This window comes from Manacus vitellinus, unplaced genomic scaffold (genome assembly GCF_001715985.3).
Source record: "Manacus vitellinus isolate BGI_N305 unplaced genomic scaffold, ASM171598v3 scaffold_46_pilon, whole genome shotgun sequence".
NCBI lineage: Eukaryota > Metazoa > Chordata > Aves > Passeriformes > Pipridae > Manacus > Manacus vitellinus.
In genome coordinates, this window is record NW_021940578.1 from 3125062 (window position 1) to 3138393 (window position 13332).

Sequence of the window (13332 nt, forward strand, 5' to 3'; positions counted from 1 at the left end):
CTGCACTGAACTTGCCTCTCCCTCCTCACTCCCCTCACACTGAGAAAGGTGCCCCCACCAATTCCAGCCCACACTGTCATCTCAGTGCTGACAACCAGCCTAATTACAAAGGGCCTGTTAGAGCTCTGCCAGCTCTACCCTTGGACAAAGCTCCAGGATAGGATAAATGAACTGTGTTCCTTTAAGTAAAACAAACTGGGAAAAAACCAGGGAATTTCAGCTCAAAGGAGCCCAGGTGAAAGACAACATTAACAGAGGCCCGGAAACCAGCAGCTGCCCCGCAGTTTTCTACCAGAGTTCAAACACTTCAGGGGGAGGTTCTGCCTTTGAAATTAGTTAAATAGGATGGAGAGTGACATTTTTTATGAAGTGTCACAGAAAACTTAATTTAGACCCGGAGCAGCACTACAGCTGCAGGGGAACAGCCTGGCCAGGCACATCAAACAGCACAGGGCTTCCCAGAGAGCCCGGATCCGACGGGGTCACGGTGCCACCGGGGACACGGGGACATCCCCGGGGACCAACTGGGCACCAGCAGCTCCTCCAGGGTCCAGGGGAAGCACCTGGGCAGTGGGACTGCAGGGCTGTGTTTGCTCCATAAGAACAACAGATGATGTATCTACTTTCCCAACAAGACTTTTACTGGTGTCATGTATATATTGTGAGGAATGGAAACAGAGGTCAGTGATTTAATGGAGAAGCCCAGAAACATTAGCTAATTTGTAGTTCAAGCTCTACATTTTGTTCTGAGTTTGAGTCATGCATCATTACCCCTCTGCTCTTGCCAACTGTTACTTTCTTCTCAGTGTCTAGTTCTCAAAACAGGTATTTTTAAACTTTTCAGATACTACTGAAAGATACAACTTTTTAATTTTTTAAACCTATCTACACTATTAAAAATATCTCAAATTAATAAAATGAAAAATTAAATGAAACATGATCCAGTAGAACAAAGTAGAAGCAACCAGATCTCTGGAGAATTTGTGGGGTTTTTAACAACATCAGGAAGTAATTACACAATATTTTCCAGAAGTGAAACAGCGAGCCTAACTGGAAAAAAATGTGGAAACATTTAGTTAGAACAGTAGAGCAAGGTATTAAACCCCCTTTTATGGATTTAACTCTGAAGGAAAATATGCAAATAATCAGGTCTTTAAATGTGTTTCTGATTATGATACTAGGATAAAAGTCAGAGGCATAATTTTGTACTTATTTTCCATGACAAGAAACACTGTGTTCCTGCTGAATGATGTTCCTGATGGCAAGAGTCACAGTGAATGAACAGTGGGACTCGATGACAAAGCCCACTGCTCTGCTGTGGATCTTTGTTGGTCACAAATTGCTCTTTCCATTCCCCCTGCCTGAGAGCCAGCCAGGCACAAAGACCCTGGAATGGGATGGGAACAGGATAAACCAAGTGTAAACTCACAGGGCCACAAGAAAGTGGCAGACTGCAAACTCTTCCTCACAGAACCTGGAGTGTCCCATGGCTTCAGACCTGCCCAGGGACACTGGGGACACTGAGGGACCCTGCTGAACTGGCACCTCCCTCTGCAGCTCCACCATCAGCAGTTCTGCCCCTTTGCCTTGGCACAAACCTTGATGGGAGACAGAACAGTGTCTGACACTCCCCACTGACACAGCTGAGCAGTAACTGTGGTGGAGACCAGTAAGGGATGAATGCTGCCTTCAGACCCCCATCCAACAAACTGACCTCTCCTGTACAATCATGGAATCATGAAGGTTGGAAAAGCCCTCTAAGATCATTGAGTCCAGCTGTTCCCCCAGCACTGCCAAGGCCACACTAATCCATGTTCCCAAGTGCCACATCTACTTCTTTTAAGTCCCTCCAGGGATAGGGTCTCCACCACTGCCCTAGTGCTTAACAACCATTTCCATGAAGAAATTTTCCCAATATCCAATCTAAACCTCCCCTGGCACAGCTTGAGGCCATTTCCTCTCATCCTGTCCCTTTGTTCCCTGGGAGCAGAGCCCGACACCCCCCCCCCCCGCTCCCCCTTCCTGTCAGGGAGTTGCAGAGAGCAAGAAGGTCCCCCTGAGCCTCCTTTTCTCCAGGCTGAGTCCCCCCAGCTCCAGATCCTTCCCAGCTCTGTTCCCTTCTCTGGGAACACTCCAGCCCCTCAATGACCTTCGTGTGGTGAGAGCCCCAAATCTGAACGTGCGTCTGTGTGTGTGAAGCAGTTTTAGCCCCTGTTCCCCACAGACACGACAGTACAAACGGAGCAGTTTAAATGGCTGTGTCAGTCAGTACTCACAACTCATCCTGGATGTTGTCTGTCAGCTTGAAGAGCTGCTCCTGTCCCTCTGCTTGGCTCTCCAAGTAGCGGGGCAGGAGCCCCTGGGGCCCCCGGCAGCACCGCGGCTTCCGCACTCGCTCCGCCTGCGTCCTGCACGAGAGACACAGAGGTGACCTGGGGCAGCCCTTTGCCTCCCACTGACACCTGTCAGCACACACAGCTCTGCTTATTTTGAAATATGAGGTGTGACAAAGCCTTCAAAAATCCAAGGTCTTCACAGACAAAGCATATGGATCCTGTAAGACCTGCTCTGGAAGACGTGGCACTGGGTGGTTCTTCATCTCCAAGAAGTGTCTGCAGTGGCTAAAGGGCAGGGGCTAAATGAATAGGAAGAAGCAACCTAAACTGAGTCTACTGTCTGCAGAATTGGGATCTATTTATCAGCAGAGCTTTACTGATTTGACTGTTTCTTCTCAGTGCTCTACAGAAAATAGAAGTATATCAACCTAGAGAGAGCTCACACTGATGGACAGTGCCAGTAGACTGCAAACTGAAGGGTTGTGGAAACAGGAAAGTGCAGTTAAATTAAGACAAAAGAAAAAATCCTCATTAATTACCATATCCATAGCAGGGTTTAACACACTTTACCTTTCTGAGTGTCTGTTAAAAAATGGCAATAATAAAGGCACACACTTGAGGGCTGACAGACATCAGAGGTCAGTATTGGCCACAGCACTGCAGGCTTGGTTCCTCCCTGAGCAGTATTTTGTTAAAAAATAATACTCTGAATTCCTTCAAGCTCCTGGAACGCCCTGCCCCTGAAGAATTGTGTTACAGGCTGCCGAGCCCTGTCCCTTCCCAGCAGCATCACTCTGGGGCTGCTCCCTGCTATTTCATCCCTCTTCCAGGCTACTGCTGTTACTGATTTCCCAGCCAAATGCACCATTTTGGATTAGTGCTCTCTGCTTCCTATCCTGACTCTTTGTAAAGACCCTGCATGAGGAACTGCCTCCAGCCTTTCTGATCCAGAGACCTGGGCAAAGTCCCACAGACCATGACCTTTGCTTTTGAAGCTGCCCAGCATCAGCACACAGAGCATTTGCCTTCTGCTCCTTAGACTTCTTAGATACACCTCTCCTGCCCCTTGGGTTTCTTGGATGTGAGCAGGATTCACCTGTACAGGTACAGCACTGTTGTCTTTCTGAACTTACACCAGAAATGAACGAACACCTGCCTGTTTTTACCTATTAAAACTCTTACAAATCAGTAAACCAAAGTATGTGTTTGCCTCCATGAATTGGAAAATGTTGAGGCGAAGTTCCAAAGAAATTAAAGAATTCCAACCAGTGTAATTCACATCTTGCTGCTTGTCCAACTTCTTAACTTCTCAAAGCAGGAAAAGGGCAAAATATCACTGATCCAAGAAGCCTCCATCAGCTGTTAAACCTCTCTATGCCACCCACAGCTTCTACTGACAAGTCTAAGGAGTGTCTGCAGCATAAGGTGGGTCTTAATTAACTATTGGCCAGTCAGTAACATTTTGCTGAGACACTTCCCATCCTGCTTTCAGGAAGGTTGGATAAGCAGCCCCGTGGGAGTGAGGAGCAGCACTGTGCAGTGGGTTTTACATGAACCATCCTTCAGATAAACATTGACCTACGCCACCTTCTCTATGTTCTGAGGTACCTTGAGAGGAGGGATCTGAAGCACTGCAAGCAAGACTACCCTAAAAGTGGGAATAAAATAGGACCTTTTAATCCCATAGGAACTAGAACAACTGTGAACACTGGTTTCTAATACCTGGCTTAAAGCAGGTCAGAGGGAAGTACCAGTACTATGAAGGTACTGGGCACCACAGTGGGTTTCTGGAAGGTTTGGCAATTCTGAGCTGTGGTTGGTTTTAGGGTTTGGTTTTTGTTTTTAAATGGAAGAAGCACTTCAGAGTACAAGTACAGTGCTTGCTGTCCCTCCATGCTCAAACATTCATCCTGGTGATAACAGATCACTCCCATCTCAGTGATAAGGTCGGCAGCTTTCCAACCCAGTGCCACTGGTTCGAGCCTAAACTGCTTTGATTTAGTCCATCACCCCCTTGGCAATCTGCTCTGTTTGGTCTGCACAGCTAAAAACATTCCACACCACTTGATTTTTTTAATCTAAAAATTTGTTCTACTGTCTCAAGTTACGTTCTGTAAATAATAAGCAACGCTGATGAAATCCCCAAAGCTGCAGATTTGTAAAGCAGAGCGAGTGGTGGTGCCCACATCTGGGTCCCATTACCCAGGCACTCAGCAGATCTGCTGATTCCTTTTTAATAAGCACACAAAGGCAATACAAGGCAGGAATGCCCTCTCGTCTGCCTGGCACAGCAGGGAGTGGTGCTGCTGGATGGAGCCACAGAGGGCTTCCAGAGGGTGGTGGGAGGTTGAGGCCAACCAGAGCTGTGCCCTGCTCACAGCTGAGCTCTGGAGCTCTCATCCAGCTCACTGGGCACACTGGGAACCAGTGCACAGCCTTAACTGGAGGTTGAGGCCAACCAGAGCTGTGCCCTGCTCACAGCTGAGCTCTGGAGCTCTCATCCAGCTCACTGGGCACACTGGGAACCAGTGCACAGCCTTAACTGGAGGTTGAGGCCAACACAGCTGTGCCCAGGGCACAGCTCACAGCTGAGCTCTGGAGCTTGCATCCAGAGCTGGGCACACTGGGAACCAGTGCACAGCCTTAACTGGAGGTTGAGGCCAACCAGAGCTGTGCCCTGCTCACAGCTGAGCTCTGGAGCTCTCATCCAGCTCACTGGGCACACTGGGACCAGGGCACAGCCTTAACTGGTTGGTGTTTGCTCAGCAGTTCAAAGAATCCTTGGGGTTCAGTTGACCAGTTTTAAGCCAGAAGTTTTGTAATCAAACAACACCAACCCACTGATGAAGGAAGTGGTCAGGTATTATTAATTATTTACCAACTTAGGTTGAGAAAACTCTGTAAGAGACATCACAGGTTTTCCAGAATCCCCAGTCCTTGTTCCTTCTCTCCACATTCATCCCTACCAGGTACCCACCCATCAGGTTCATACCACCAGGTCTGCACATGTGATTCCTGCAGAGGTGCATAAATACACAGTAGTTTTGAGAACAGGAACTGTTACTCATCTTTGAGGGTCTTCTGGACCTAAAAAATTTCTCTGAAGTGTACTCAGACTGCCCTGACAGAAACCTTAAAAATAAAATTCAGAAGGCATCAAACTGTGCGTATCAACAGATGCTGGTCTGTTAAAACAAACTATCCCACTTCTAAAATGATTTAGAAATTATTTACAAATTTACATCTTTCAGTTTCCTCAGTATCACACCCAGAATAATTATTCACAATGAAACAACTTTAGGAAATGTAGCAACTTCTCCTGAGAGAAAAAAACAAGGACAAACCCCATGACTGACACATTAATCATTAGACTTTTCATTTAAAATATGTATCTGGGGAATCTCTCATCTGTCCTCTGGGTAAGAGAACAGCACTGGCAACTACAGATCTGTTCAAAAACCCAAACCTGAGCACGGACACCCCAAATCCTGCACAAACAACAGCTCTCAGGGCAAGGAGATGGAATTCTGACACCTGAAATTAATATTTAATGGACCAGGCTCCTCACAGAGACCCCACCTGCTGCACCACCTGCCTGCACCCAAACCCCAGGGCCACACCTGGGTGTGCCCCCAAACATGGGCACCTTCCCAAGGGATCCTGGGCCCCAGGGCTCTCCCCCACACTCTCTAGGAATCATTTCCTTCAGCCAGACCCAGTTCATGCTGCCAAAACTTCAGCAACCGTCACCAGCAAAGGTGTGTTCCAGTCTGACCACCTTGTCAGCCCAGCCCAGTGAAGCAGTAACTTACTGGTTCTGGTACAGCTCAAAATCAGTCAGTGTTTCCATTGTAAACTTGTTTTTTCAGGTTTGCATAAAATTTATTGCCAAAAGCCTGCTCTGGGCTGTAACCTGGCATACTGACTTCCAGCCTGGGAACAGTTTTTATCCCCTTGTAATAATTACAAACCAACCTTAATTCAAACAAAGGAAAATGGCAGGTACTGTAAGAGGCAATTTTCAATAGCTGCTGGCTTTTTCAAGAAATAATGTCAAAATCTTTCTTACTTGGCTCTGGGAAAAGTCTGGTTCCTAAATACAGGGAGTGCTTTGTCTGAGGGGACTTCAGTGCATTTCAGACATTAAAAGTGACTTAATCTGATAAGGTGGTTCTGTGATTCTATCTTCTACCATAAAATACACAACTAAACCACCTGACACACTTGCTGGAGTTCCAGACTGACCTGCACCTGCAGCCTTCCAATGGGATCACCATCCCATGCACATGAGGTCCATGAAATGCAGGACAGTGCTTACATCAGACGTGATGTGAGGACACCAAAGAAAGCACACTCAGAAGTGCCAGAGCCAATTAAGTGCTGAACAATGTCTGCCTTAAAAACTGAGCTCCAAACTCAGCCATCACAGCCACCAGCTCCTGATGCTGCAGCTGTACCTGGGGGGCTCACGGAGAACAAAGGAGAACAGACGTGTGCCATGTCTGGCAGGGGCTGTTCTGCACAGCACACCTCTGCACAGCACCAAAAAGCCACAATTTCCACAAATCTTTTCTCACTGGTGCACTCACTTTGTTTCACGTGCTGACCCCCTTGCAACGAGCAGGAACGTGCCCTGAATTTCCCGAGCAGCAGGAACAGAGAGCAGGATTTCCTGGGCCAGGTCTCAGCATCTCAGATTAGGCCTTGGGCCTCATCTCAGGAAAACCTGTGGCAGCCTGGATTCCATGTTCCCTGATGATTCTTATTTCAAGGGCTCAGTGCACTTGCCTCCTGCCCCGTGCAGAACTTTGGGGTGCAGTTCCCAACAGGCAGGTCATTGTCTGATCCCAGAGATCCAGCACAGCTCTGCCACGGGATTCACTCCCCGCTTCCAACACAGATGCTGGGAAGGTGTGTTCAAATGCACACACGGTGCTGTCAGCTGAGTGTTGGATTTGGCATCAGAATGTCTCCCTTAGATGCAAGAATGTGTAAAATCCTGGGCCAGACAGCTCCCTGCTGACTGCAGATCTGAGGAAGCTCATATGGGCCGTTGATTCCAGCGAACGCATGGAATATATTGTGCTTGTTAAATGTGTTCCCAAAATGCTCGTTTCAGGCAGAAACATGCAAATAAATGGTGCCTGGGGTTAAAACCTCCCACTTACAGTCAAATCCCTCCTCTTTGGAGGGATCTCCCAGCTCAGATGTTGCAGACCTTTAGCTGACCCGACGTGCCTTTAGGAGGATCCAGTGTGCTGAAGGAGCAACTGTTTATCATGGAGGTTGTTCCTGCCAGCTTCTTGGAGATGGAGCTCTTCTCCCCCTTCCCTCTTCTTGTGTACACCAGATCAAAACCAAATTGAAAGCTATTCCCTGGGTTTATGGCTGTACACAACCTCATCGGGCTCCGAGTTCAAAAGGAATTGAGAAGGGGTTAAGAGACATGACTTAATTATGGCATCCATATCACAAATCCAACATGTGCATAAGGTGTATGTGCTTTTATTCCAGACAACTGCCTTGCACTGACAACAGCCATACTCTGGGCATCAACCTCTGGCACTTCCTTACAACCCCCCTCTGCCTGGAACAGCTGTGCAGCAAACCCCACACTTTTCCAAGCACTTTGCCATCACCAAGCTTAAGAAGTTGTCAAAACCTAACACTGCCAACTCAGCTCCCAACTCCCCCCAGACTCTTCCTGTGTGGATCACAGGAATGGCTACAGCTGTCACCTTAAAGTTTCCTGTCTCAAAATTATGTTGAAAAATGCTCCCATTCACCTTCTGACTCGATGTAAAAGATTCTTAGCAGGGATTTCCTGCAAACACCAATCTGGAAACAGGAGCTGAACATGCCTTAGTGAAACTAAAGTGCCCAGGCCATTACACTGCTGAGCCTCAGGGCACTGTGGAGGGTTTGAAATATTAAATCCTGTCTGCTGCCAGGCAGGGCCTTGTAGCAGCTGGAGCATTAGTCTTGTGTCTGTGCTCATAAAATCCCAGACTGGTTTGGGTTGGAAGGGACCTTGAAGCTCAACTCACTCCACCCCCTGCCACAGGCAGGGACACCTTCCACCATCCCAGGTTGCTCCAAGCCCCATCCAACCTGGCCTTGGACAATTCCAGGGAGTCACATTTATAACAGTCCCATCAAACCCCATCCATGCTGGCCAAGCAATATCCAGTTGTAGTAAATGCAAACACGGTCACTTCACTTTGAGTGTAAAATACTTGGAGTATAACAGAAATGCTTCCACATTGTACTCCTGCCTTTCTGGGAAACCAAACCCACTTTGGGGAAGAAGAAACCAGGGGCCCTGCCCAGCACCAGGACAGAGACTGTGGGTGTGCATGAAGGACTGTGTGAATCAACTCTGATGACTGGATCTTTCTCTCTTTCAGTCCCTCCTTTTATACTTCTCAGCTACTACAACTGGGGATGCAACAGGCACAGCAAAGTCCTCCAGCACAAACCTCACCCAACAAAAAGCTACTCGCAAGGTTTGTTTTGATTTTTAAAGTTCACAGATGCAAGAACAATTCAGATAGGCTGGCTGTACTTACAAAACTGATAAAGAGCATTCCACATGTTAACAGCAACATTAGGTGAAAAAATTATCTATAAAAATACCAGCCACATGCTAAATGAGGTGACATCAAGGCAATAAATAGCTCCATCTGTATGAAAGAGTTTGCAGAACAACCCAGAAGACGTCCCTGAACAAAAAAAGTAACTCTGGATAATGCAGTGCTGAAAAAAAAAGCACTGTGTTGGATTTTTTTTTTTTTTGGTTAAAAAAAAATAAAAAGATCAGTTTTACATATTTTTCTGCGATCACTTTATAAATCTGCTGCACATTAGAAATCAGACACACATGTATGTTTTCCAAGCACAGCAAGTCGAAGGTTTACATTTTAATAGCGAAGTGCCTATTTCTGAATGGCAGCAGTGTACATTACAGGCAGTGTGAGAGGGTTAAACAGGACAGCCTCGACTCTTTATAAACTTTTGCCCTCTGGATATGTACTCATTGGCTGCTGTACAAGACTCGAGCTGTATTACACGCCTTAACGATATGGTTCAACTGTCGGTCAGGCTCGGGGCTGGCGCGGGGCCAGACCGCAATCAATGGGACACAAACCTCCCCCTTTCAGATCATCACGAAGGCTCATATTATCTCCTTTTTGTCGTGCTGGTTAAATTTATGGAGCAGAACCCCGAAGCTGCATTCCTTGGCCTGGGCCGGCCCACGCGGGCCTCCCTTTGTTTGGTACTGTAAGGAGCGTGCTTTGGAGGATTGCGGGGTTGTTAGTTCAGGCACTGACTGTTTGCTCATGACTGAAATGAAAAGAGTTCAGGGGAAGGGCAAAAGGACAGCACAAGTGTAAAACCCCATCCCAGCAGGCCCTGGGCTCCCATCTACCGGCTCCGGAGTGGGACTGAACACAAAACCTCCCGGTAATGACAGGGAAAAGTCTGTCTAGTAACAGGTAAACAGCCCTGAGAACACACCTCGCCCTGAGCTCTCCTGCTTTTCAAGTAAGCCTGTAATTGCTGCATAAATATGAACCCCGACTAAGCTGGCTTAAAGCACTGCTCAGAAGTGGTATTAGTTTTAAAGCAATGCTGTATCTCTTGGTTTTGAAAATAAAACCTGTCAGTGCAAACCTGACCGGCTGCACGGTTTAATATTTCCACTGCTTTAAACACGGGGAGTAACCTCAGAGAACCTGCTGCCCTGATATTTAGGATGTAGTAAGGAATTCTAGTAAGGGACAAAATGACTGGAAATACAGCATGGAGAGATGATCTTAATTTTGTCTAAAATGGGTATTTCCTACATCTTTGTATTTGGTCTGAGGATGGAAAAAGTCCATCTCTGGGTATGGTCAGACACTCTCTACTCAAAGCTGATTACTGTGGTAATTAAAGGGCACTTCTTGATGCAGGTTACAAACTGAAGGATGTGCAGAAACCTTTAACATAACCTCAAGGCAAAATCACCAGGAGTGAAGGCAAACGGAAAGACAACTCGACAGACTCTATTCCAAATCCACACGAGAGAAGCAAATCCATACACGGAAATCCCCAAGGACTCTCCCTGGTTGTGCAGGCAACAGAAGGTGCCCATGGACTCATTGTTCAGCATACAAAATATCCACACTTACCTCCATCCCTGTTAAGACTAGTAAGACATTCCCAGGAATGGCCCAGACCCGTTGTACCAGACTTCACCCCTCTGGCACCAGCAGCAGCTGTGTCAGGCCAGGAGGTCACACTGGGGAGCAGCTCCTGCCATTTGTGCCTTAGAAATGAGTAAATAAACAAATCCTATACTCCTATTGCACTACACCAGTTTCATCTTTCCTGCTATTTTTATGAACTGAAAATCCTAGAAAATGGGCCAGAAGATTATGAAAACCCACAGAATGTGGATGAGATGTCTGTCAGTCGTGGGGCTCGAGCCCGACGGGTTCTCTGCAGAACTCAGGACATTCCAGCTGGTTTGAATAAAGCTTTTGTTCCTTCCTGAGGTGCAGACGCTCCCACCTTATCCCACCTCATTCTGAGCAGGCAAATCTGTGAATGGAAACTGCAAATAATTTATGGCCCAGTCTTTGATGAATTTGTACTAGGTTCTGCTGATGCTAATGAATGAATATAATATTTTTTTTCTTTTCCAAAGACTCTCCAATTCTATTTTAGGAGGCACCACTGCAGGCTAGTTAAATCAGCAGCTCTCTGGAATTGTTTCCACCCAAGACAAGTGCTACACAGAATACTCCAAGACAGCAGCATCCTTTAGCAGAGATTCTGTGATCTAAGAACCACATGAATACCAGAAAACATGCAACAGAGTAAAAGGTGTTCCTTTTCCCTTTTGGCCTTGGCACCCAAAACCTTTGGCTGAAATAGAAGATAATTAGACAGAACATGCAGGCTCTAGAAATACAAATATTTCCAGAAGACATAAAACTTTCTCCCTGTCTAGCTGCATTCCTTTGAGTTAACAGCTAAATACTGTGAAGTGGGCACACTGAGGAAGAATTCCACTTTGTGAAGCAAATGCTTCATGTCACACTAAGTTTAAGTAGTAGAATAAATCTGTGGTAAATCCAACAAAGGATTTATCAGCTCTTTTCAGAAGGAAGTTCATAATTACTTCTATTTCTGATGGACTACACCAGGCCAACATGACAGTGCCTTGGATTTAACCAAACTGGAAAACATTAGTCACCTACTGCAAAAGTCTGTGTGTCCCAAGAAACTTCTCCACGGCCTCCAGACATGTTGCACTGGAAGGGAGCAAGTACTGTGCCCACAATGTCCATTTTCAGCCATCTCTCTTTTCACACCAGACCAGCCTAATACAACACAACACCTTTTCCTCACTATTCACACCTTTTCCAAAGCAGTGAGTGCCCCACAGTGCCATCAGGCTGGCCCTGGTGTCTGCTCTGAACCCAGCCTGAGCAGCAGTTTAACCCTGGCTGGGCACAGCTTGCTGGGTGCAGCACCTTTCCCCAGGGCTGGAAATGCACCTGCCCTTAGAGAGGAACTTACCAAGGCACAGGTAAATATTTTGGGGTTGTGGAGACCACCACAGTAAGAACTCTGCATTCACTATCTTTATGAAACTATTTGTTGCTATTAATGAATGGACATCTAAAGAAAAACACAACTTCACATTTTATGCTCAGGTAACTCCTCAGCATTGCTCACGTCAATGTTTTCCATTTTCTCCATCAGTCCTCCCCTCACAACATTCCCTTCCAGAGCCTCTCTTCCCTTGACCACAGTCTGAAAGCATCCAGGGTGTCTTTCTGCCCTCAAATGTCAAGTTAAATACTAATGTTTGAATGGGAAACCCTTCTTCCTCACAGAAGAGCTGCTGGGATTTAGGATGACAGCCAGTCCCTCACAAAGCCTCCCTGTTTAATGCCAACAGATGTGTCACCAGTGGTGAACCCAGTGACTGCAGTTTTCTTAAGCCAGGTTTGTGTTCAGTTTAATACATTCTGTCACAGCAAAGCAAAAAGTTACATAAGTCTTAACTAAAGGTTTAGCCCTCCCTTTTGGAATTTAAACCATCTACAGCTTCTTTGCTAAAAGGCAGGGTGCACAAAACCCCAGAGGCACAATGTGAGGGAGCTGCAATGAACAGCCTCAGCAACTTGAACCTTGGGCTTGGAAAAGGGTCTTTTACAAACAGGTAAGGGGGTTGTTCTGAGGTTTTCCTCTCTCTGCTCCAAGTCTAGCTCAATCTCCAGAGGCTCATCAGTGTAACATATGTAAAGTGTAAGACCTGTATGATTAAACATTGCCTAACCCATAATTGCTTATTTTTCCCTTAAACCTCCTATTACATAAAAACATTCCTATAGAGCAGATGTGAAAAGAACCACATCTATATAATATTAATGAAGGATTATGTTGCTGCTGTAGGTCCAAACACTGTGGTTTTTACTTCCACTCCTTCCAAATAGTTAAACTGAGTCAAGGTCAAAAAAGGGGACAAAGACAACCAACTCTAGACAACTGAGTGCTCCAAATATAAATGGTCTCTGGAATTGCAGACAATTAGAAACACTCTCCTGGAAACATTATTCAGACATACAGTGGGTATTTGCAATAATGCACAAAAAAGTGTTAAGAGTTTGGTACCTGCTGTAAAACCAATCCCACTCAACCCTCTAAAAAGGAAAGGGAGAGGGATATGTCAGTGCAGAGTTTGGATTCTCCAAATCATCTGGACTTTTGCTGGCCACAAGCAATGGGCAATGTATTGTTCTAGAAACTCTGACATTTTTATACATGTGGCTTTAGAATTATAGGCTCTGCAATAAAATATGATTAAGCAAACTCAACGTTTTAAAGGTTCAATCTTTCTTTTACTGCATCCTGTGGATTAAAAAAAAACCATGAAAACTACATGTATCAGAGTTATTTTCTTCAGTCATGCATTGCAAATTCTGCTTTATTGTGAAGA

General features: G+C 46.0%; 1 protein-coding gene across 5 annotated transcripts in view; it reads right to left on the reverse strand.

Annotated features, from left to right (window-relative positions):
- VPS13D (vacuolar protein sorting 13 homolog D) overlaps positions 1–13332 on the reverse strand; it is a 90666-nt gene that overhangs the window by 2821 nt on the left and 74513 nt on the right. For all 5 annotated transcript variants that reach the window (XM_029962463.1, XM_029962461.1, XM_029962460.1 and 2 more), the window contains one exon: positions 2277–2408. In XM_029962463.1, the coding sequence (XP_029818323.1) occupies positions 2277–2408 (132 nt within the window). The remainder of the gene's footprint in view (positions 1–2276; positions 2409–13332) is intronic.